Genomic DNA, 23,608 nt, shown 5'->3' with positions numbered 1-23,608 from the left:
CACCATGCTGAATTGTGGAATTGTACAGGGGATCTTGGAAAAATGTCAGTAAAGGAATATTTTGATTTGTACCCATTTTTCATATTGGCTTGAAGAATCATGGGACCAGTACTAGACTTGTTCAACTGTTCTCTGTCTTTCTTGTGAAGGACTCTGCTTCCACAGTGATGTCATGATAGTGCTGAGGATTCCAACATCCTCAGTTTGTGCAGTAGTTAAAGGAGTTTTGTCTTCACTTGTGAAATATTTCCGCAGTTCTCTTTGTAAATATGGAGGAAAGATTCTCATTTGACGCTTATCACCTAGATGATTGTTTTTCTGGCTTTTATATCCTATGCCTTAAGTGCCATCTTGAAGGAAAAATAATGCTTGCTCTTACTGCATCATTTCTATGTTCACTGAAATTCTATCATAGTAGTCATCATTTGTGGCAGTGGGTGTTAAACTCTTTAGGTATATACACTCGTCTTAGGAAAGGCTATGCATTTATATGAAAGGCTTATGAAAGGCTATGAAATATATGTGTTTCTTTCTTTCTGTATCACTGTCATTAATTTATGGACCTTGTGGTGAGTATGAAGAACATTAATGTAAATTCATTGGCAGTAATTCAAGGCAGTTCTGTTGGTAGTGTTTTGTTTTCAGTTCCCAATACTTACATGACCATCTTTTTTTCCCCCATGTGAACAGTTTCATTTTTATTTTAAGGGTAAGTGATGAAGGAAGAAGGAGTAGAGACCAGGATATTTCTTAAAATTCACACACAGATACACCTGAGACAAAAGCAAAAAATCTTATGTAGGAAAATGTAGATTTGACTGAGAATATATTTCCAGAGTTTGTATATTAAAATTTCCAATTCACCTATAGAATCATAAGTTTTGGTGAGTTTAAAGTCATGTTTGGTATTTTTACACGCGTGGCATAATTTTTGCTTGGTAAGTGACTTCTGAATATTCTAAGATATATATGTTGTAATGTGTTATTTGTGTTATGTTTTATTTTTACTTATTTTATCACATACTTATTTGCAGAGCATTTAATTTAGAGAAGGTCTCTATATCACCGTTTTTCTTATTGAAATAATTTCTGTAGTGATTTTTTCTGCATTAAATAAAGCAAGTTGCTGAAAACCAATTTTATGCTCAGAAAAACTTTATGGTCCAGTTCTTCTGTCAATCCATATGTCTTTTCTTCTGAGATAAGAATAAATCACATTTCAAATATGGATAAAATAGTGAATTTATGATTAAATGGTTATCTGTTTGCTATTTTAGAAATTGTGGCAAGTATTACTTAATATTGATTCAATTATCTTAACTTTGTGGATATTCTGCAGGGCTTTTCTTGGTATTTTCTTAATTTCAAATAACATGTGTAACATAAAAACACACGACTCTTAGTGTGTAATAAAAGTAAAAGTGTATAATATGAAAATATTGATAATTAAACATCTTAAAACTAATGTTTAATCCATCCATAGCAGATTTGTTTATTTTTAACAAAACAGAGATTTGTTTATTAATAACTTTATTACTTGAAATGTTTTTATGCTTCTGTTTTATATTCAGCTTGGTTAATTTCTACATATAATGATTCTAATTGTAACTATTTACAAATGTGAATGATTCCCTGATGTTCCCTCTTATTTCACTGACACAGTGGAAGTGCCACAGCTCCTGCCTGCCTCTCTACCAGCCTGCTGCCTCTGTCCTCAGAGTTACCCTTTGACCTGTCACAGGGCCTGTGCCATAGCCTTGTCATCTAGGGCCACTCCTCCTTTTCCTGCTGGATCCCAGCTCCTCTGGCCTACTCAAGGACATTGGCCCCTTTGTATCCTGCACTGTACACTTTCCCCCTTTCTGCTAGATCATTCTCATAAACGTACAGATGTGCAGTAATATGTCATCTATTAAAAGAAAGAAGAAATAAAAAAATATCCTGAACTCTGTATCCTATTCTAAGTTCATCTTGATTTCTTGGCTCTGCTTAAAGCATATCTCCTTGGAAAAGTTGGTTACCACAAATCCTTTTCAACTCTCTGATACCTCTAGGTCCACTTTCTTTTCCATGACTCTCCGGAAACTTTTTTCAGTGACTTCGTCTCACCCACGCTCCATGCAGCATTTATCACTGTCATTCATTTCCTTCTTCTTACCATACTTTGTTCACTTGGTCCCTGAGGCACTGTGCTCATACTTGCCCAGTACCTCACTGCTTCCTCTCTGTTTTCAGTCTCTGTTTAGCAGTATTCCTTTTCTCCTCATTCTTCAAACAGTCCTTGGACTCTTCACTTCTCTCTTTAAATATTGCAATGAACATGAATAGGAAGAATTCCTTGATTTCTTTAACCACCCAGTGTCTACTGTGTTTGTCCTCATCTCAGTAAATGCCTCTCTGTTGCTCACCCCCAAAACCTTGGAGTTATCTTTGACTTCTCGTTTTAATCAACACCTGACAGCTGATGTATCATAAAATCCCCTTGGCTCCACCTTTATAAGTATATCCAGAAGGGACCCATTTTTCATAATCTCTGCTGATACCTGTTTTGCTCTTGCCTCCATTCTCTCTCTCCTGGACTGTCACAGCACTCTCCAAACGAGTCTGATTCTGTTCTTGCTACTCTAGAGTTAGCTTATTTAAACTGATGCCAGACAAGTCTTTGAAAAACATAAATCAGATCAGTGTCACTTTTCTCTCAAAGTCTGCCTGTGACTTCAGTCCGGTTCAAAGTCAAATCACATCCCTCTCTCTGGCTCCCTCCAGTTTACCTGACCCATCTCTCACCAGGCTCCCTGTTGCTCAGTTAGTTGGCCCCATCTCCAGATACTCTAGATACACTGGCTTTGAGCTCTTTATTTTACATGCCAAGCACTTCCTTGTTTCAGGGCCTTTACATTTGCTTTTCTATCAGCCGAGAATGCTCCTCTCCCACGTATCCACATGGCTTATTCCTTTATTTCCCTTCAGTCCTCTGCTCAAATGTCATTTTGTCAGTCATACTTTCTTTGGACACCCTGTACAAAATAATGCCAACAACCTTATCACTCTCCACGTCAGTCTCTCTTACCCTGCTTTATTTTATTCATACAGAACATGTCACTATCCACACCAGTCAAAACTCTATAAACTCCATGAAATACAGCCTTGAACCATTTGTTTAATTTCGCCAGTGTCTAGATTAGTGCATGAAACCCAGCAGATGTTCAGTTACATTTTATACACCTGACGATACTAGGACCTAACAATCCATTAATCCTTAGAAAGAATTTATGAATGTTGACGTTTTAATTTATGCAAGTAATATTGCAAACTAATTTCTGTAAACATTCCCTAAGACTTAAGTTTTTGAGTTGTACATAAGTTAAGCAAATTAAGAAGAAACAACATAAAGCTTTTTGTTTCATTTTATTCTAGGTACGAATTAATACAGAAGGGCGTAACTGAAGTTAGCCATGTTAGAAACGTCCCGGATGTGTACACCCAGAATATGCTTTTAGAAAATGAAAACAAAAATTTGAAGAAAGACTTGAAGCACTACAAACAGGCAGCTGAGTATGTTAGTTTTTAATTGACTTTTTTCTTTATTTTGGACTAAGTAAAAATAAAGAGTTAAGTGAGGCTAATAAGTGGGTGGTGGTTAATGTACCAGAACTTTAATTCTGGAGAACTGAATTACGTTTAAGTTCTAGTTGGAAAGAATGTGAAAGGCTTCACTAGCAAACTAATTGGACAGATGACCAGAACATTCCCAATTGTAACTCATCAGCTAGGGTGGAATGCAGGGTGTTATGTAGGAGATGATTAATCTGTTGTATAACTTTCACCTCCGTATGTATTTTGATAATCTTTTCATGGTTTGTCAAATCTTCCCCTGTGAAGATAAGTTAAGTCCTGAAATAATAATAAAATTACAGAAATCAGAGAGGAACGAAGAAGCTGGTGTATTTCTGGTAGAAGAATTTCAGAATTTGAAAATTTCCCAAAGGAAACTTATTTAGGAATTTTCTAGAGTAAATTTATACATACAGGAGAAACTGAACAAAAGTCAAATCTCTCTGCATCTTTCTTTCTTTTTCCTAAAATTAATGGAAGACATGCAGTTTTGGGTGAATAGATTTCAATGAACAGTGTTATACTGGCAAAGACAAAATGTGTGAATGTGTCGACCTGTGTAAATCTACTCGTGTAAGACAGTGTTAGGTGGAAAGTCAATGCTGACATATTGAGTGAAGACAGTTCAAAGTTTGTTCATTAATTTTTATTAAACCATTTAAAGAAGAGCTTTCTTTGTTAAAGAGTCAGATTAAAACAAAAAATAGATAAAAATGCCATACAGGAATGTAATATTTTTAAGATCTTTGTAAAAAAAGTTAACCTTAATGAAATAAGACTTCATGGCATACCAACAGAAACATTTAACATGAGCTCCTATTTTTAAAAGGCGGTGGTAAACTGTTATTTACTCAGTTACATATACACTCATAGAACTGTTGTTTCAAGTTATATGCATTTTATACTGTCTGTGGATGTGCTGTTGGGCCTTTTGTGTTTTAGGCAGAAGTGGATGATGATCCACAGGATAGTGTGCTGTGAGAACCAGCGGTCTGTCTGTTCTAGGTTCCAGTTCTCAGAAGCAATTCACACTTCTGGCCCGATGCTCACTGGGATCTTGCACAGATACCTAATGGGAGCACTGGGCATTTAACAGGCAGATTTTTCAGAGTGCTGCCTGGTGTCCTGTTTCTGTTCCTGAACCCTTTGCATTGTTGCTTTGTTAGCTTATTTTCTTTGGAACAGTGCCTCTCTGTGAAATGAGTTTTTCCCCAGTGGTATTAAATAATCCTGTTAATTACTGGTTGTTTATATTTAATAATTATAATCAATACCATATGAACTATTAGCAAATGAGATTATTAATGTAACGTTAGAAGAAACCATGATTAAAACAGATATCATTCAGATCTGTCCCTTGTTTTTTTAATAATCTTTAAAAAATGTTTAAGGATTTTATTCATTTATCTTTAGAGGGGAAGGGAAGGACAGAGGGAGAGAAATATCAATGTATGGTTGCCTCTTGTGTGTCCCTTGCTGGGAACTGGCCTGCAACCCAGGCATGTGCCCTGACTGGGAATTGAACTGCAATCCTCTGGTTCACAGGCCTGCGCTCAATCCACTGAGCTATACCATCCAGGGCCTGTCTCTTGTTTATATTTGCTAAAATATTAGATTACCAAATGTTTATAAGATATACTATATTTGCTAAAATGTAGTGTTAATTTCAATGGTTTATGGTAATCTCTCAAATCTATCTTACTTGATACAAACTTGAACAAATTAGAAAAGGAAGATATTTATTTGCTTTAATCTACCTGACATAGAAAATTTGAAGGAAAGATAATTGGCCCTTGGTAGATGTCTAATATTTATATCACTGAGTGGATATTAAGCTCATCATCTTTTCACAGCACACTTTGGTGAAGTGTGTCCCTGTAGCCTAATTCTGCTGGAGACATTCTCAGAAAACGGAGAGTGAAATTTTGTAAAAAAAAAAAATTCTTAAATTATATCTGTTATGTCACAAGTTTGCCCAAGTAGTAATATTTCATCAGACAGGTTTTTAAATTTGACTTGTAAGGCTATTTTCCAGTAGGAATCAGTGATAAACGTGAGATTTCCATTATGGAATTTGACCTAAAGTTTTTCTTTTAGGATTAAGGCCATTTCTTAAAGCAAGATTTGTTATCTGTTGTCTTGATTATACTGGTACAATTTAATGATATAGCTAGAAAAATCAGAGCGATCATAAAGCTATCTGCTTAATATTTATCTAGGGGAAAGTTGCCCTGGAAAGAGTATTGAACTTAAAGTTCAAATACCTAGCTTCTAATATTCTACTTATTAACTCAGCTTTCCTATTGTTAATCTGGGAATAATTATACATAATATTACTAACTCCTGGGGGAGCGATGTGGTCGTTAAAAGCGACAGCTCGAGTTAGATGGCTGTGCCGGTCACAGAGTGCTTGAAAACCGCAGCTATTCCTCTGGGTATCTGTGAAGGCTATCTGTCATCCCTAGATTTTTTTAGTCCTCATGCTGTTAACATTCAGCAGTGATGAGTCAATCATGAAGGAAGAAATGAAAAGGGAAAATCTTTCACTCTGAGATATCATTTGAATTGCTGTAATTAAAAGTGCAATTGCTTTTCTGCTGTAAGCAATGCTCATCTTAGAACAGAGGGTTTTCCTACCCTTGCTCCAAATGTAGACTATATTCTAAAATTAAAAAAATCGGGGTATGGTATATATGTACATATGGTGACAGATGTTAATTAGACTTATTTAATATATAAAAAATCATCATGTCTACACCTGAAACTAATACATTATTTTATGTCAATTATACCTTGATATAAAAAGTTTGGGAAATAACTTTCTGGAATTTTACAGATGTTTTTAAGGGGAAAATGTATTATTAACGAAGATTTATACTTATATTGAAGGTAAAAGTGTATTATGTACTAGTTACCTGAGAGGAACAGTACATGTAATAGTCTGACATTCTTTTTTTGGAAAAGGAGAATGCAGCTGTACTTTTATTTTGAAATGTACATCAAGTATTATTTTAAATGCGGAGATGTAGAATTTAAGTGTGACCTGCCACACTTCAGTGAAGAAGTGTGTCTTTAATGAAGACTGGAAAGCATCACTGGAGTTATAAAGTCTCCCACAGTTAAGACACCATTTTGCAAACTTTGTGACCAAATGGCTGTTGACAGGTCACAGTATTCACCTCAGTTTAAGGCCTATGAAAATGACTGCAAGTTTAATTAGTTAGGAACCTGTTTGTTTGATGTTGTTTCTTATCTTGACTAACATTTTCTGCCTCATTTTCATAATGTAGGTATTGTACATGATATTCTCAATTTGATGGCTTGCCCCTGAAAACAGCACTGTACTTGTACTTTCACGTCCTGTAGTCTGGCTTTCATGCCTCCTGGTCTCCTCGTCGTCTTTGCCCCTCTCCCTCAGCTCCACAACATGGGTGGGGGAGACAGAGATAAAGGGATCTTGTTGTCGATAGGCTGGGGAGAGAAGTCCTTTCACTGTTTGAAGGTACTGAGGGAGAAGGACTCCCATGAACTTGGGAAAGGGAATTCCAGGCAGAGGGAAAACGAAGTACAAAGAGTTTATGGTGGGGACAGCGTGGCTTGTTTGGGACTTAGCAGAGGAGACATAGAGACTGGAATGAGGGGCTAACTGGTAGAGTCCCTTTTTAGAATTTTTCTTTTTTCCTCTGGGTGGAATGTGAGGCTAATGGGCAGTTTTGAGGAGTTGGCTCGTGTGTAGGAAATGACTGGATAGAGGGATGTGATAGAAATAGGGAGAACATTCTTCTATCCTGCATAACCTTCTCATAGATCGACTTCACTGGCTATGACACAGTGACAATGAAGTCAGACAAGCTCCTTGTGGGACAATTAAGTCCCAGCATCTCTCGTTCTCCAGCTCTTCATTACTAATCCCTCTCAAGCTTTTGTTCAGAACAGATCAGGTGTTAATGACAGAACAACACAAACACATGATGCGCTGCCACATGTTCGATGTGAGAATATAATTCTCACTCACTTCCCTCATATGTGAGTGGGGTGATATTACCTGTCCTTGATGGGGTCACTTAGAAGTGTTGAGCACAGTATGCGGCACCTGGTAAGTGCCAAATCAGTATTCCGTATTACAGAACCTTTTAAAAAGTCACTGCAGTTTACAGTTATATAACATATACTCTGTTTCCTTATTCATTTTTCTCTATGCTTCAGCAAAGTGATGGAGGCAAAGATTGTGCTTGTCTCATCCATGACAGCATAATTAGCATAGTATCTAATGTACAGTATATGTTAAGTGGGTAGAATAGTACCATTATCATCTTTATCAGCCTTATTGTTAGCATCAGCAACAACACCTGAATAAACAACCAAGAGTGGTATTTCTTCTAGAAGGCAGGTACATAGCAATTTATTTACATACGTTACCTTTTTAATTCTTGAAAAGTAATGATGGAACTGGAAAGCATTATGCTAAGTGAAACAAGCCAGGTGGTGAAAGAGAAATACCATATGATCTCACCTCTAAGTGGAACCTAATCAACAAAACAGGTGAGCAAAATAGAACCAGAGACACTGAAATAAAGAGCCATCTGGCAGTAACCAGAGAGGAGGGGTGAGAGGGATAATAGGGGATAATATGGGGGGCTATCAAGGAACACGTATAAAGGACACATGGACAAAGCCAAAGGGGGTGGGTTTGAGGGTGGGGGAGGGATGGGTGGGAGGTGGGGCTGGGGCTGTGATGAGGTGAAAATGGGGACAACTTTACCTGAACAACAATTTTTAAAAAACAAAAAAAAGCATATGGAAAGTAAACAAAGTAGAATAATAATCCTCATCGTCCTTATTAGCACATCAGCTTACTGCCAATATCTAATTCCTACCCCTAGATGCTCCACCACACAAATAATGTACTAACTTTTAGAGCTATTTTTACAGTTAATATGTATGAGTTGAAATGTACAAGTTAGAGCTATATAATTTGGATGAAGAGATGATGTCTTGTGACTCATAACCGTCTTGATACATAGAATATTTCTATTCATTCAGAAACTGCCCTTGTCTGCTTTCCTAGGCATTGCCTGTCCTAGCCATCACTGCTTTTTTTTCACCTTAGATTAGTTTTGCCTCTTTGAGAACTTTATAAATAGAATCACAAAATGTTTAGTCTTTGTGCTTGGCGTCTTACACTCAGCATCAAGTCTGTAAAATTTATGTATAATTTTTGTGTCTATCACAAATTTATTCTCCTTTAGTGCTGTGTTCTGTTTTGTTGTATGGTATATACCACAGTTTGTTAATTCCTTCTCTATTGATTTGTTCCTAACCGTGCTTGTTATGAATAGTACTGTTATGAACATTTGTGCACAGATATTTTTGTACGAATATGTTTTCTTTATTCTGTATAAAAAAGTTAGGAGTGGGATTTCTGGATCGAAGGGTAGATGTACGTTTAACTGGATAAGAAATTGCCAGTCCATTTTCAATGTAAAAGCTGGGCCATTTTCACTCTCAGTAGCAGCGTACGTGAGGGGTCCTGTTGCTTCACAACGTCACCACGGTGCGTTGCTAGTCTTTTTTGTTTTAACGTTACAGAGTGGCAGCTTGTCAGGATTTAAATATGCATTTTCCTGGTAATTAGTGATATTTAATTTTGAGTGCTTATTTGCTGTCCATTTAACCTGCTTTTGTGTAAATCTTTTGCCCATTTTTATTTGGATTTTAGTCTTTGTTTTATTGTTGAGTTGTAAGAGTTCTTTATATATTCTGGATACATGCTTTTTCAGAATGTTGTTTTCTCCCAGTTTATGAGTTGGCTCCTCAATTTTTTGGTTTGCAGGCCAGCGCTTAGTCCATGGAGCCACAGGAGTCAGGGCAAGCTCCTCAATTTTCTAATGATGTCTTTGGATAAGCAGAGGTTTTAAATTTTGATGACATCTTTCTTATGTTTTTACAGTATTGCTTTTGACATTGTCTAAGAGCCCATTGCCTATACCCAGGTCACAGGGGTGCTTTCGTATATTTTCTTCTAAAATCTTTAAAGATTTAGAATATTTACTTCAGTTGATCACCTATCTTTAATTCTATGTGTGGTGTTAGGTGGGATGCAGAGGCTAATTTTCTGTGGGCATGTTCACTTGTCCCAGCGCCATTCTTGTTTGTTTGTATTGTTGTCCCCACTTTCCCCCATCACTCTCCCAGCACCATTCTTACAAAGCATTTTCATTTGTCATTGAATACTTTTGGCATTTTGTTGAAAAATTGAATTTATGCTGTAGTTGTGAGGGTATTTCTAGACTATTCTGTTCCATTCATCTGTTTATCCTCATGTTAATACCATACTCTTGATTATTACACTTTAAGTTCCTTTTTTAAAAAATAGATTTATTGGAATGACATTGGTTAATGACATGTGAATTCCAAGTGTTCAATTCTAAAATACATCATCTGTCTGTTGCGTTATGTGCTCACTGCCCAAAGTCAACTCTCCCTCCCTCACCTTAGGTTTGGCCCTCGTTACCCTCTTTATCCTTCCTCTACCCTTAAGTAAGTTCTTTTTTAAATTTATTAATTAATTTAATTTTAGAGAGAAGGGAAGGGAAGGAGAAGGAATGGGAGAGAGACATCAGTGTGTGGTTGCCTCTCATGCGTCCTGCACTGGGGACCTGGCCTGCAACCCAGTCATGTACCCTGACTGGGAATCGAACTAGTGACACTTTGTTTTGCAGGCCAGCACTCAGTCCACTGAGCCACAAGGAGGGCATTTTTAAGTAAGTTCTTAAAGTCAGATGGTGTTAGCCTTTCAGTTTTGTTCTTTTTTATTTTAATTTTTATTTAATTCTTGTTCAAGTACAGTTTTCTGTCTTATATTCCCAGCCCTGCCCCCGCCCCCCGCAGTGCTTCCCACCTCCCTCCCATTTCCACCCCCACCTTAGTTATTGTCCATATGTCCTTTATACTTGTTCATGTGAGTCCGTCCCCTTTTCCCCTATGATTCTCTCCCCTCTCCCCTCTGGACCCTATCAGCCTGTTCCGTATTTGAGTGTCATTGGTCATATTTTGCTTGCTTGTTTGTTTTGTTGTTTAGATTCCTGTTAACGGTGAGATCATATGATATTTGTCTTTCACTGCCTGGCTTATTTCGCTCAGCATAATGCTTTCCAGTTCCATCCATGATGTTGCAAAGGGTAGGAGTGGTTTTTTTTAAAAGATAAACAAAATAGACAAACCTTTAAGTAGGCTCATCAAGAAAAGAAGAGAGAGGACCCAAATAAACACAATCAGAAATGAAAGAGGAGAGATTACAAGTGATACGACGGAAATAGAAGGGATTGTAAGAAATTACTATGCAGAACTGTATGCCAAGAAATTTGAAAACCTAGGTGAAATGGATAAATTTCTAGAAAAATATAATCTTCCAAAACTCAATGAAAAAGAAGCAGAAAACCTGAACAGGCCAATAACAGTAGATGAAATTGAAGAAGTAATAAAAAAACTCCCATCACACAAAAGCCCTGGACCAGATGGTTTCACAGGAGAATTCTACAAAGCTTTTAAGAAAGCGCTAACGCCTATTCTTCACAGTTTTGTTCTTTTTAAAAGAAATTTTGGTGGTTATAAGTCCTTTGTATTTGCATATACATTTTAGAGTAACTTTGTCTATTTTTATAGGAAGGCAGGTGTGTGATTAGCATTGGAATTTACTTGAATTTATAACTTAATTAGGGAAGAGTGTGTGTATGTGTTTACATAGACATACATTTTGGGGGAGAAACGATTGACACATTTATAAATTTTAGTATTATATTTGTATAGTATCTCTTTTTTTCCTGTGGAACACAGGTAGGGAACTCTGCTTTAATATTTTTAATGGAAGTGGAAAATACATAGACATGCACACACTGTAAGTATATACAGCTGGATGAATCCTTGCAAAGTATGTAACCAGTGCGTAGATCGAGAAGCAACATTATCACCATTCCAGGCGCCCCTTTGTAGTTCCTTCCACTCACTACTCCCCTGGAAGGATGACTGTTCTTCAGACTGACTTTGATTTGTTTTGTATTTTTGAACTTTTTAGAAACAGCCTCTTTTTGTGTCTGTTTTCCTTTGCTCAGTGTTATGTTTGTGAGGTTTATATGTATTCAGCATGTACTTGTAGTTTTTATTCTCCTTGCTGGAATCCCTTCTATAGTGTTTCTAGTTTTTGATTATTAGGATCAGTTGTTAGTGACTGTAATTTTTTACCAACTGCTTTTTGGTCTCTGCACAGCCAACTCTTTACTGGAGTGTTCCTTCCAACTCTAAATGGAAATCTGAGGTAGAATTGTTTTGTTGTTCTTTATTCCTTTCTTTTATTTGTTTACCTCCCCCTGCCCCGCCCCTCAAGCTTCTAGTCTCTAAAAGGAGTAGTTCCGCAGCTGTTCTTTCTTCCACTCCAACTTGCAAGTCTAAAGCCAAAGAGACAGTTTCTTGAGTCTCATGAGAAGCCTGATGCAGATACTTTCCAAACTTTCCTGTTGCCCCTAAGGCTGTCCGTAAATAATGATTTGAAATGCTACATATGTGCCTTATATTTTCCCAAAGTTTCACTCTGGGATTTCACTTACAACTTTTGAACATCTTAATTTCACTTGCTCTGTCACAGATGGATGAGGCCCAGCTTAGTCTGGTTTCGGAGCTGGTACTTAGCCCAAGGTCTCCTATACCCAGTAGTACTGGTGAGTGGTGCGGCCTGTCTGCATGTGAGTGTCTGACTTTGTGTGAGCCCCCGTCCTTTCCCAGTGAGCTCAAAGCTCGCATTTTGTTTTCACCTTGCCTTTGTGTAGATCTGATTTTTGCTCTTCTCAGTGTTTCTTCTGTCAGTCTCAAGCTCCCAGTTTTTGACCTTGGATACCTTTTTTTTTGTAGTTTTAATTGACATTTTTAAAATTGTTGTTCAAGTAGAGTTGTCTCCATTTCCTCCCCACCACTTCTTCTCACCCCAGTCATCCCCACCTCCCACCCTCCATCCTACTCCCTTTTGACTTTGTCCCTGTGTCCTTTATACATGTCCCTTGACAACCCTTCCCCCTAGTCCCCCAATATCCCCTCCACCCTCCCCTCTGGTTATTGTCAGATTGTTCTTAATTTCAATGTCTCTGGTTATATTTTGCTTGCTTGCTTGTTTTGTTGATTAGGTTCCACTTATAGGTGAGATCATATGGTATTTGTCTTTACCACCTGGCTTATTTCACTTAGCATAATACTCTCCAGATCCATCCAAGCTGTCGAGAGGGTAGGAGCTCCTTGTCTTTAATGCTGTTTTATAAAGGAGCTTGAAATTTATGCCTTTTACATCAGATTATCCAGTGTATATATTTTGTTTTGACATTGTGAGCTCCATGCAATAGGGAATGTGTCTTGTGCTCAGCATATCCCCCGACCTGTCTATAGCCTTTCCTGGTAAACAGGTCGGGGGCATAAATGACTATGTGCTTTTGGCATTTTGGCTCTTTAGTTAAGCAGTTAAGCTTTTAATGATTTTTAGTACTTAATTGATGATTTTGGCCCCTTTCATGGAGTTATTTTGGAATAGGAATTATTTCCCCTTCGTGGTTGAAATTGGAACAACTTTTTATAAAGTTAAGTCTTGCCCCATTTATAGTACTGTCTTCCTTTGCTAGATTATGTTAAGGAAATACAGTGCAGAGCAGACAAAGTTTTATTGAGAGGCCAGAAGATTAGGCAGAAAAATGATACTGATTGGGATTATTAATTAAAATATTAAAATGTACCATTAACATACTGAAATTCTTTTACCTTCTCCCAGAAAATATAAAGAGGATATAATTAAATTGCAATTAATTTTGAGGAAAAATTAAGTGCTTTACTATGGGGTCCTAATTGTACTTACAAAATTCGCTTCTATAAAAGGTCAAGAAGTACCCAGCTTTTCCAAAGACCCATTTAATGAAATGACTTTCAGAAACAAACACTGTGGAAATAAAGATAATAATGAGGCCCATAAAATTTTATGCTCTAGTGTTTAGGTAATTGCTTGTTAAATTAAGATGGTATTTTTTTCTGGACATGGGTATAGCCCTCTGTTTTTTGGTTAAGAATATAATGAAAGTTTTCTTGTAGGATGGTTGAATTTAATTTTGTCTATTTAAAAATTATTTCAATATTAATTTTACTGAGTAAACTAATTCATTTATAACCAGTTGAAGATAATAAAATAATTGATTATCATATAGTATTGTTATCACGAGGTACATTGATTCAAGTTTGCACATGTGAAAAAATGAAAGTTTGCTTTGACTAATGCAGGTAAACAAGAACAGGTTTATATGCTCCCTTTTGCCAAATTATTTTAACAAAATAACTCAATAAACTTATTATTATACGGTTATTCTAATATACTTAGATAAAACTATTCAGCTAATAAATCGTTTTACTGGGCATCTACTTAAAAATATTTTTTTAGAGCACACTCTTAAATCATATTCATATGTGGAAACATGGAGTTTGGGGAGATTGTTTTTATAGTATGGTAAAAAATATGAATATATAAATATTTTATACTTTAATTGTAGATTTTGATATGGTGGTTTCCTGAAATGGGGATGTTATATAGTGATGTGATCCTGCCATTTCCTTAAGGGAAGAAGCGTGTAAATGTGTTCTTTATGACATACAAATCTAAATACAGTGTTTCATGGTGTAACTCTCACTTCATTATACTTGAAATAGAACCTCTCTGGTTCCTGTCTTAATACAAGTTTATTTTTAGCACAACATGCTTTGCTAATATAATAAGAAAACACTACATAGCTTAAAATATTAATTGCTTATGAATATTTTAAACTTTATTTTTTAGTACTTCTTTTATGTTCCTTTTATTAAGCAGATGGGCAGCTGGAAGGTCATAATAGGAAAAGCATCACCATGAAATGAATTTAAATTGTTCTACTGAGCAGACTTCATTTGCGCAAACAGAAAGCAAGTCCCAGAAAACCAATTTAATGGTCAGAAAAACTTTAAGGTCTAATACTTCAATCAATTCCTATGCTTTCTTTTCTTGGATGAGTACAAATGGGCCTTTAAATGTGTGTTTAAAAAGTGAGTTGATGCAGTGCTGCACATTTGTGCTTCTGCTTAAAAACTTTTTTCCAGCATTGTTTTTTGGCTTGCAGGGTGAGGCAGAGTAGCTATGCAGTTGTGAGTATGTGAAACTCATTCTTGTGTGATTATCTATTCATCACTTTATTATTTTCTATAGAACAACTGTAAACCTAGTTTTGCCCAACCCTGTATTTTTTAACCTATTTTGGTTTTAAAGTAAGGTTATTTCAGATAAGATAAATAAAACATAAATTTATTTATATAATTCATTAATGTTTAAAGTAAGCATTTTATTAGATTGAAATAGATGTTCATAAAAGTTTAAATTGTTGGTAAATATAGTTTCACTAATGATTATGAATTCTGACATTTTTGGTCCATTACAGGATATCTATCTGTTGGCATGCCCCCTATTTTAGGTAGATACATTTAGTTGTTAGAGAACGTAAATATATCTTTTCTACTATACTAAAGAGCAATAGTAATATGATGAGGACGATGATTGTTTTAACATTCACTGAGTATTTCCTGTGTGTCAGACAGTGTATAAACCGATTTACCTGCTTGCTTCTAAATGAATGAGAATTCAGGTGTTCTTTGTTTTCACAACTAAATGTCAGCTCAGACATTTGCTTTTTCTAATCACTCTACTTAAATTCTCTCCTCCTCTTCCTGTACTACTCACTAGCCACATGGCGGTGGCAGAGGGGGTCCTTCTTTATCAGTCCCTCTTCATTCACACACAAAGAGGGTTAAAAAATGGAAAAAATGAATTATTTGTTCATCTGATAATTGGCACATTCATCAGATGATTTTTCCAGACAATATTTTAATGAGTATTTTCCTGCACCTTCAATATGTTAGCAGGAAGAATATGTTAGAATTGAAGTTGAGGTTTAGATGGTGGGAGTAGACCTTGTGTATTGTGGCATGTTGTTTATTTACATATAATACACACTACATCAATGCTAGTAAAATAAGGAGTAATATAGGTCATCCTCACTAAAAAAGGGAAGGGATGGGGAAAAAAGAAGGAAACTTGGAAAAATAGACAGGCCCCTGTCACCATATGCCACATGTGACTTGACCTTGCAGCAGGAAATCTCACTGATCATTGTATGTTCCATCAGGACCCTGAACACAACCCTGTCCCACTTTTTGTCTGCACGCCGGTCACTGCTCCTCAGTGATCACTCTGACCCAGCTCCCAGAGCAGCAGTCTTTCTGCGTGCATTCGTTTCACGTGACTCTGAACTTCGGAGTACTGTGGTGTGGAGAGGCAGATTTACTCCGTTCTGATCGTCTGGTGAATGATGTCAGCACTCTGATTCAGTCTCTCTCTTTCCAGAATGTGAGAGTTTCAGTGCAGCTGTGCTTTGTCACCTAACTAAGACTGTCGGATAACTACTTTTTCATTTTAAATTACATTTTACATTTTATGTTGAAACATATTATGGGGTGAGTGAAATATTTCCACTCATTTTTCACATATAGCCTGGGCTTAACATTAATATTCTTGCTTTACACCAGGAGTTTGTAGAAGATGTATCTACTTGAAGAATGCTTCAGTATTTTAATACTGAATTTGAAAACCTTTCTCATCAAATTACGAACTATTTTAGTAAAATGATCTGCTGGTGGTGTGTATTTCTCATATGTATTACCAGAATAAAATCTTGGTTTTTCAGAACTTATATGCTTGCTTTTTCGCAATTATCAGAACTAAATAAGTCAGTGCACTCTTTTAATTATGTATTCAAACAAGTTCAGAATTACATTTTATAAAGTCTTTTTCTTGTAATTAATTGTTTTTGAATTATCTTGTTTTATATGCATTTTAGTTTTATAAACAAATTCTTTTTGTAAGTAGATAGATTGTGATATTTTTGCGGCATATCTTTAACTTTTCTTTACTTAAATAAAATGTGGATGAATGCTATTTTTGAAATTATAGGTAGGGTTTGGCCCACTCACCGCCTCCCATCCTAATATACATTACATTGCTTGGGATCCTTCAATCAGAATTATAATGGAATCTTTGTTTTTTTATTTTCTTTTCAATTGCTCAATACCGGATTTTAACTGATGACTAATAATTTTTTAGAAAGGAATTAGCAGTGTGTTTAAAGTTATTGTTGTATTTTTCAGCAAGGCTAGAGAAGATCTGCTTAAAATTCAGAAAGAACGAGATTTTCATCGAATGCATCACAAGCGAATAGTCCAAGAAAAAAACAAATTAATCAATGATCTTAAAGGGTAAGCTGCTAATATTTGTTGGTGTATTTGTTTGCTTATTCATTCATTCATTTATTTAATTTATTGTTCCGTCCCAGTTGTCCTGCCTTTTCCCCATTGCTCTTCCCTCCCTTGTCCACCCCCAACTCCCACAGTTATTAAAGAACTATTTAATTCATGTTTTAGCAACTTGGTTATGGCAGAAGGTTTCAGGTAAACTTATTCAGTATTTATTGAGTATATACCATGTGCCAAAGTCTATACTATGCATCTAACGTACAAAGATGAGTAGGTTTAGGCTCTTGCTGTCCTATACTCTCCTGTCTTCCATGGGAGCTCGGCCATTTCCACCTCTCTGAGGGCTGACTGTCACTTTTCCTGTTTCTAGGAGGTGCTCCAGGAGTGAGTACCCCTCGTTCACGGGAGTTCTTGCTCCAAGACATGTAAAATTCAGTGTTTTAAGGAAGCGGTTCAAGGTCAATTAATGATTGTTTATCCAGTCTTAGTGTACAGCCCTTTTTTTCAAGTACCTCAAAGTTCACTGTTTGGGGGGACCCTGCTGGTTCCTGTTAGTGTGTGCTGATTACTTCTTGGAGCATTTTGGATATATAGTCTCTTCCCTTGTCAGACCATTAGCTTGGTGGTCAGGAGAAGAGGAAGTAGGAGGACCTCCAGGGAGAGATCTTCCACTTCATGAAGAGATGTCTAAGGCAGCATTTTCTAGGGAAGGAGGGCCAGCCCACAGGGCCTGAGGGGAGGGGCTCTGGAACTGATATCCTCAGGGGCATCCTGAGAACCCGCGAAGAAGAGGTATTTTCATATAAATAATCGGAAAAGACTCAGTTCATTAGGAAGACGAATGCATGAATCTAGTAGAGGTATAAGAGTTTCAGAATATATGGAGCAAATCCTGATAAAATGGAAAGAAAAAATAAATATTTCCACATTTACAACTGGAGATTTTAACACTCCTTTTTTAGCAATTACTAGAAAAATAGGCAAAAAAATTCTCTAAGCTTATAGAACAAGACATGTTAATTGAGCATAATTGACCTTTCTTCAATTCTACTTTGGACTTTGCAAGTGCACATGGAATGTTCACCAAAATAGGTCTGATGCTGAGCCCTAAAATAAGTCTATTAATTTCAAAGAATTGATGTCATATAAAATATGTTCTCTGATTAAACACAATTATATTAAAATTTGATGACACAAAGCTCTCTGGAAAATTTCCAATCACCTGGAAATTTCGGAGTCACATTTCTGAGTAACCTGTGAGTCAAAAGAAGGACATAAGAAAATATTTTGAACTGACTGATTGAAAATACAGGATTTTAAAATTTGTCAGATGAAGCCAAAACAGTACTTCAAGTGAAACTGATAACTTTAAAATGCTAATATTAGAAAAGAAGAAAGTTTTAAACCAGCAATCTAATTTTGTACCTTAGAAGCTCAAAAAAAGTCCCAGAAAAAAATTAAATACAAAGAAAGAGAAAGAAATGAAATAATAAAAATAAGATCTGTAACAAATTAACAAAGGGACAAGCATGGGAGAAAAAATCAACAAACTCATATATTGATTGTTTTACAATATAATAAAACTGAAAAAATTGATAATGGAATTGAAAAACTTTCAATTGACTAACCATTGGCAAGTTGTAGTATAAATTACAATCCAGGAAATCATCTATGTATTTTTTTCTAAAAGAAACAAAGATCTATAACCAAAACATATCTTACGTGACTGGTATAAGAATGTTCATATCAATTTTATTCATAATAGCCCCAAACTGAAAACAGTCTGTTCTTCATCAGCAGAATATTGCATTAATATATTTTGGATTATATGTACAGGGAAATACTACTTAAAATAAAAATGAATGAATTAATGATATGCACAACAATATGGAAGAATCTGAAAAACAGTATACTGAGTGAAAGAAGCCAGTTTCAAAAAGAACATATTCTATGATTCCAAATATATGAAGTTCTAGAATCTCCTCAGATACTAGAAATGCTCCATATTTTAGTAACAATGTGGACTATCTGGACATGCTTATTTTTAAAATGATTTTATTTATTAGTTTTTAGAGAGCCTGTGCTGGAAAGGGCGGGCTCCCCAGGTAATCAGGCCTGAGAAAGGATATGCAAAATCCTATGAAGCCTGCTTTGCTAAGAATGCTCTTAGTTAAATGATAAGGGTCTGAGCAGGAAATGAGTTTCTTTCCCAAAGTTTTATAGCCTTTTAACTGATAGACCTTGACTCAGAAGAAGCCCTAATAGTTCTTTGTATGCTATCTACTGTTTGATCTTTACTGCCTGACAGTGATTCATGAGCTGTACCTGTATTCCTGTGCAAATTGAAACCCAATAAAAGCCTGTCTGGGCAAGGGTCAGTGCGCTCTTCCCTTGAGAGAGTGGCCAAGCTGCTCTGAGGCGCTCCCCCCTTGAGGGAGTAGCCGTGCCGTCCCTTTTCCTCTACAGGACTCGGTAGTCTGTGTGAATTTGTCTCATGTCCCATCCATGACACTGCTCTGGACATGCATATTTATGAAAACTCTGAACTGTGGTGTTTAAGATCGGTACGTTTTATTCTGTGTAAGTTACACTTCAATAAAAAGGTAAAAAGCTATTTTAAAAACATTTTGAAATAAAACAGATTCTTAAAGGTGTTTATATCATAAATTTAGTCACTTATTTCTTCTATGAGTTGTCAAAATATTTTTATACCTTGTTTTCTTAATATGAGGTTAATCAAACTTGCGTTCAAGAACATCCTTTAGTTTATTTTGATGTGAATGACACTTTCTGTTTAATCATCTTTTGTTTGTAATCCTTGTCTATTTAAAAATTGTTTCTGAATTGATTAAAGGATTCAAATTTTTCCTCTTTCAGTGATCTTTTAAGTGCATGTTTAAATACAGAGAATTATGACTTTTTAACGTGTACTTAGGTTGCAGGGAAGTTGTATACTGTATAATACTTTTTGCACTTCTTGGCTCTGTTGTGTTGACCTTTATATGGTTATTCATTTTTTATTCTGATGCAAAAAAAGCCAAAAGAAATAAAATGTTCAGATGTTAAATGGAAATCACTGATTTAACTGAATTACCCTTTAAGATGCCCTTTATTTTTCATAGGTTGAAGTTACATTATGCATCTTATGAACCAACTATAAGGGTGTTACTTGAGAAGCATCAGACTTTACTGAAGCAGAAAATGATGACCTCCTTGGAAAAAGACAAAGCAGCCAAGAAGGTAAAAAATCAGATACCTCAAAGTTATTTTTAATCTTTAATTTTTTATAAGAAAATTACAACATATTGGTTTTGTTTCTGAGATAAATTTAAAAAGTTTTCACCACTTTTCATGTTGTAAAAAAGATGTATTTGGAAACATTTAGAAAGATAATTTTATCAATTTTAAATATTTTATTTCATTATGACATGCTTTAACAAAGTGTATTTGGTCTTTTATTGAATGTAAGGTTTAGCTAACTAAAATGGAAAACATCATTTGTGAGTCTTTGTGCTTGACTTTTAATTTTGTTCTCTTGAATGTTTGAATTGTATTATTAGTAATATTGCGTAAAATGAGTGTAATAGTCATTTACATTTTTATGGCATTTCAGGTCACACCTTCAGTGATTGATCTCCTTTCTCCTTTTTATCTAACCTGCTTCCCAGCCTCCCAGTACGAGCCAGTACCCTACATCTTGGCTTCCTGCACTCTAGATTCAGTTTGTTCCTACTTCTTGCCATGTGGCCAGCTGAAACTTTTGCTGCCATTCCTATTCTCCTTCTCCTCCTGGTCTCATGCTTATTTTCCTGTTGTCATTCTCCAAGAAGGAATTCACCAGTGACCTGGCCATACATTCCCAAATGACCATGTGTACTTTGGCATCTCCGGCAGACCACTTGGACTGAGTTTCACAGTTCAAGAATATCAGGGCCTTCCAGGCATCCGTGCTGGCCAGTGCCTGCACTCCCCTCCATGTTGTTGATTGCCACATCTGCAACCTGTCCAGCACTGGGTCTGCCACTCAGTTCCCCTGTCTCCAACATGAGGGGAATTTCTGTGCTAGAGCAGAGGCCATATTGAGAACGCATTTAGGGCACATACAGTCTTTGTGTTTCAGATTGCCCCTCAGTGGTGTCTAGTTAAAGGGGCTGAGGACTGGGAGTGGAAGGAGCCATGTGAACCTTCAGTCCATTTTACACATAAGTCTGTTTTTTCACCTATTAAACAGACAAGTACCTTGCCTTATAGTTGACATTTATCTAAGATGAAAACATTTTAAAAATTAACATCACTGTTTGTATGAGGCAGGGTTGAATTTTACACACTGCCATTCAGATGTTCAAAGATTCAGGTTTTGCTTTAATTATCTGCAACTTATTTTGTTCTTGAACCACTACCTCTGTTGAAGGCCAAAGAAAACACAGCCTGTTATTAAAGACTGTTCAGATCTTTCTGGGTTACAACAGTCTCCGACTGTGACATAGCATGTTACAATAACTGACTGTTTAGCTATCAGTGTTAATTTTCTATCTTCAGGTGGCATCCTCTTCTCCACATTCTTTCCAAGATGAATCCTAATACAAGGGGCACTTATGTATTCATGTGACCTGAAGTCTACATGCTGTCCTTTCAGCCTTCACTTTCTTCTAATGACGTGTGACTGGTTTGGTCATATTCCCAGTGTTAAGGTACATGGCTCTGGATAATTCTTTTGACTGTGAACTTAATGTGCCTTGTGGAATCCAAGACCTCTCTGCTGTAGCACCTGTGAGATCCTTAACGTCTGTGGCGTCATTGTCCTGACTCTCAGTCTTGTTCTGGTTCAGTGCTTCAGATGTTAACATTTTCATGTATGCTGTTGAGACTTTGTGTGGCTTCTGGTTTCGCTACATTGCAAACACAATCATGGGCAGTTTAGAAACCACCTAACGTATATCTACATAGATAGACCTCCTTTAGTCAATTTTCACATTCCACCTGGAGAATATGATGTTTATCCAACACAGTGCAAAATACAACAGTCTCTTTAAGGGGGTGTTGATTTCCCTAGGCGATGCCACGAAAAGCTAAGAGCATGTATTGTCTTCCTGAATTATCTGGCTTTATGTGCCCTTTGCTTCCAGCTAGCCCCATTTAGATTTTTAGCTTGAGAGGTGAATCAGATCACTCATATCTGACTTCATGCTTTTTCTCCTTCTCAGGGACAGAACACTGTGTATTTCTTTGTTCTATTGGATTGGATATCTTTCTGTCCTCTTCTGTATCACTGGGCATCACTGGACATCACTGGACATCCTCACTTGTCCTAGACTGTTGTGATTTATACCTGATATCAAAGGGCCATTATTAATATCTTTCATTTTTATCCTGAAACGTCCATTTGGATAATCCTAATGAGGAAAATTTAAGAGTTTATTATCTAAAAAGGTGCTGTTAGGATTTATAAATATCTTTCCTCTCTTAAATATAAATGCAAATATAAATATCGATTCTGCTGTTCAGGATGCTAGATTCATTATAATTCTAGAAAGCCAGATCTGCGTGGAGATGCCGTTTCTGCCACGTGGGTTTCACTTTGGAGCGTGCTAAGGCATTAGAATGAAATATGGACTTATGTTAATAGTAATGTCCCAGTATCACTTCATCACTCGGGCGCGCCTCTAGATCTGTTCTGTGGCGGTTGGTAGCCACTGCCGTTCTCGGGGTGAATTCCTTACTGCGCATAGTTCCTCACGTCACCAGAATTTTTGTTGGCTCTGCAAATGGATGCATATTATTGATGGAGCCTCTGAAATATTCTTAGAATCCTAGTTATGAAAAAGGATTGTAGCATTTAACGTACACAGTGAAAGATGGAAGACTCACAAGTCACTAAATCCGGGGTTCTGAGTGGCCAGAGTGAGTGTTAGATGTTCGCTACACCAGTCTAACCCTAGGGTCAGTTAGCATATTCTCCAAACTAGGAAGGAGAGCTCAGGTCAGTCTTTGGAGAACACGCCGAGGCTACCATTTAATAAGCTGAACAAACCCAGTCCTGTTTTTTTTCTGTCGAGTCATTTTTATCAGGTATACCCTGGGTATGCAGCCATGGATTAGCCTTTTAACTTGAATCTATTAGTGCATCATAACTATGTGGAATAAATTTACTGTGAAAATACATTGAAATGTAAAGTGAAAATATATTAAAGTATTTGAAAAATTTCTCTATGGTCCAAAATGGAAGATACCAGTTTTTATGCTTATTTTTTATTATGTCTCAGTGTTTTGATATAGTTATGCTCTGAGGATTCGTTCACTTCTAACAAACTTTTATGATATGGACTAGAATAGTATGAAGTATATTGTGTTCTCTGTCTGGCTTCCTCAGCATTGCTTCCTTAAAAACCTTATTTTAATGAACATTGAGTTTATTATGCTTTTCTGTAAAAATACAGACCTCTCAAATATCTTGTATGAAGAAGGATTAAAATTTTTAAATTTCAAATGCTATTTAGTTTGTATATAAAAGACTGAAAGTATACTGTGAAATGTTTGTATATACTGTGAGATGAGAAAAATCTGTGTTTTCAGATTATTTTGATAGATAATAAACAGTGTAGCAACTTTGAAATGTATTTAAATCTTTAGGAAAATCTGT

At 36.2% G+C, this 23,608-nt stretch overlaps 1 protein-coding gene across 1 annotated transcript in view; it reads left to right on the top strand.

Annotated features, from left to right (window-relative positions):
* The window catches only part of SPAG16 (sperm associated antigen 16), a 750,884-nt gene that overhangs the window by 24,145 nt on the left and 703,131 nt on the right, over positions 1 to 23,608 (top strand). The window contains exons 5-7 of the mRNA XM_037042002.1: positions 3,418 to 3,555; positions 16,864 to 16,971; positions 20,091 to 20,208. Of these exons, the coding sequence (XP_036897897.1) occupies positions 3,418 to 3,555; positions 16,864 to 16,971; positions 20,091 to 20,208 (364 nt within the window). The remainder of the gene's footprint in view (positions 1 to 3,417; positions 3,556 to 16,863; positions 16,972 to 20,090; positions 20,209 to 23,608) is intronic.

This window comes from Sturnira hondurensis, unplaced genomic scaffold (genome assembly GCF_014824575.4).
Source record: "Sturnira hondurensis isolate 20B ecotype Veracruz unplaced genomic scaffold, ASM1482457v3 Scaffold0003681, whole genome shotgun sequence".
NCBI lineage: Eukaryota > Metazoa > Chordata > Mammalia > Chiroptera > Phyllostomidae > Sturnira > Sturnira hondurensis.
Note: the sequence above shows the minus strand (reverse complement) of the source record. Positions and strands in the feature narration are given on the sequence as shown.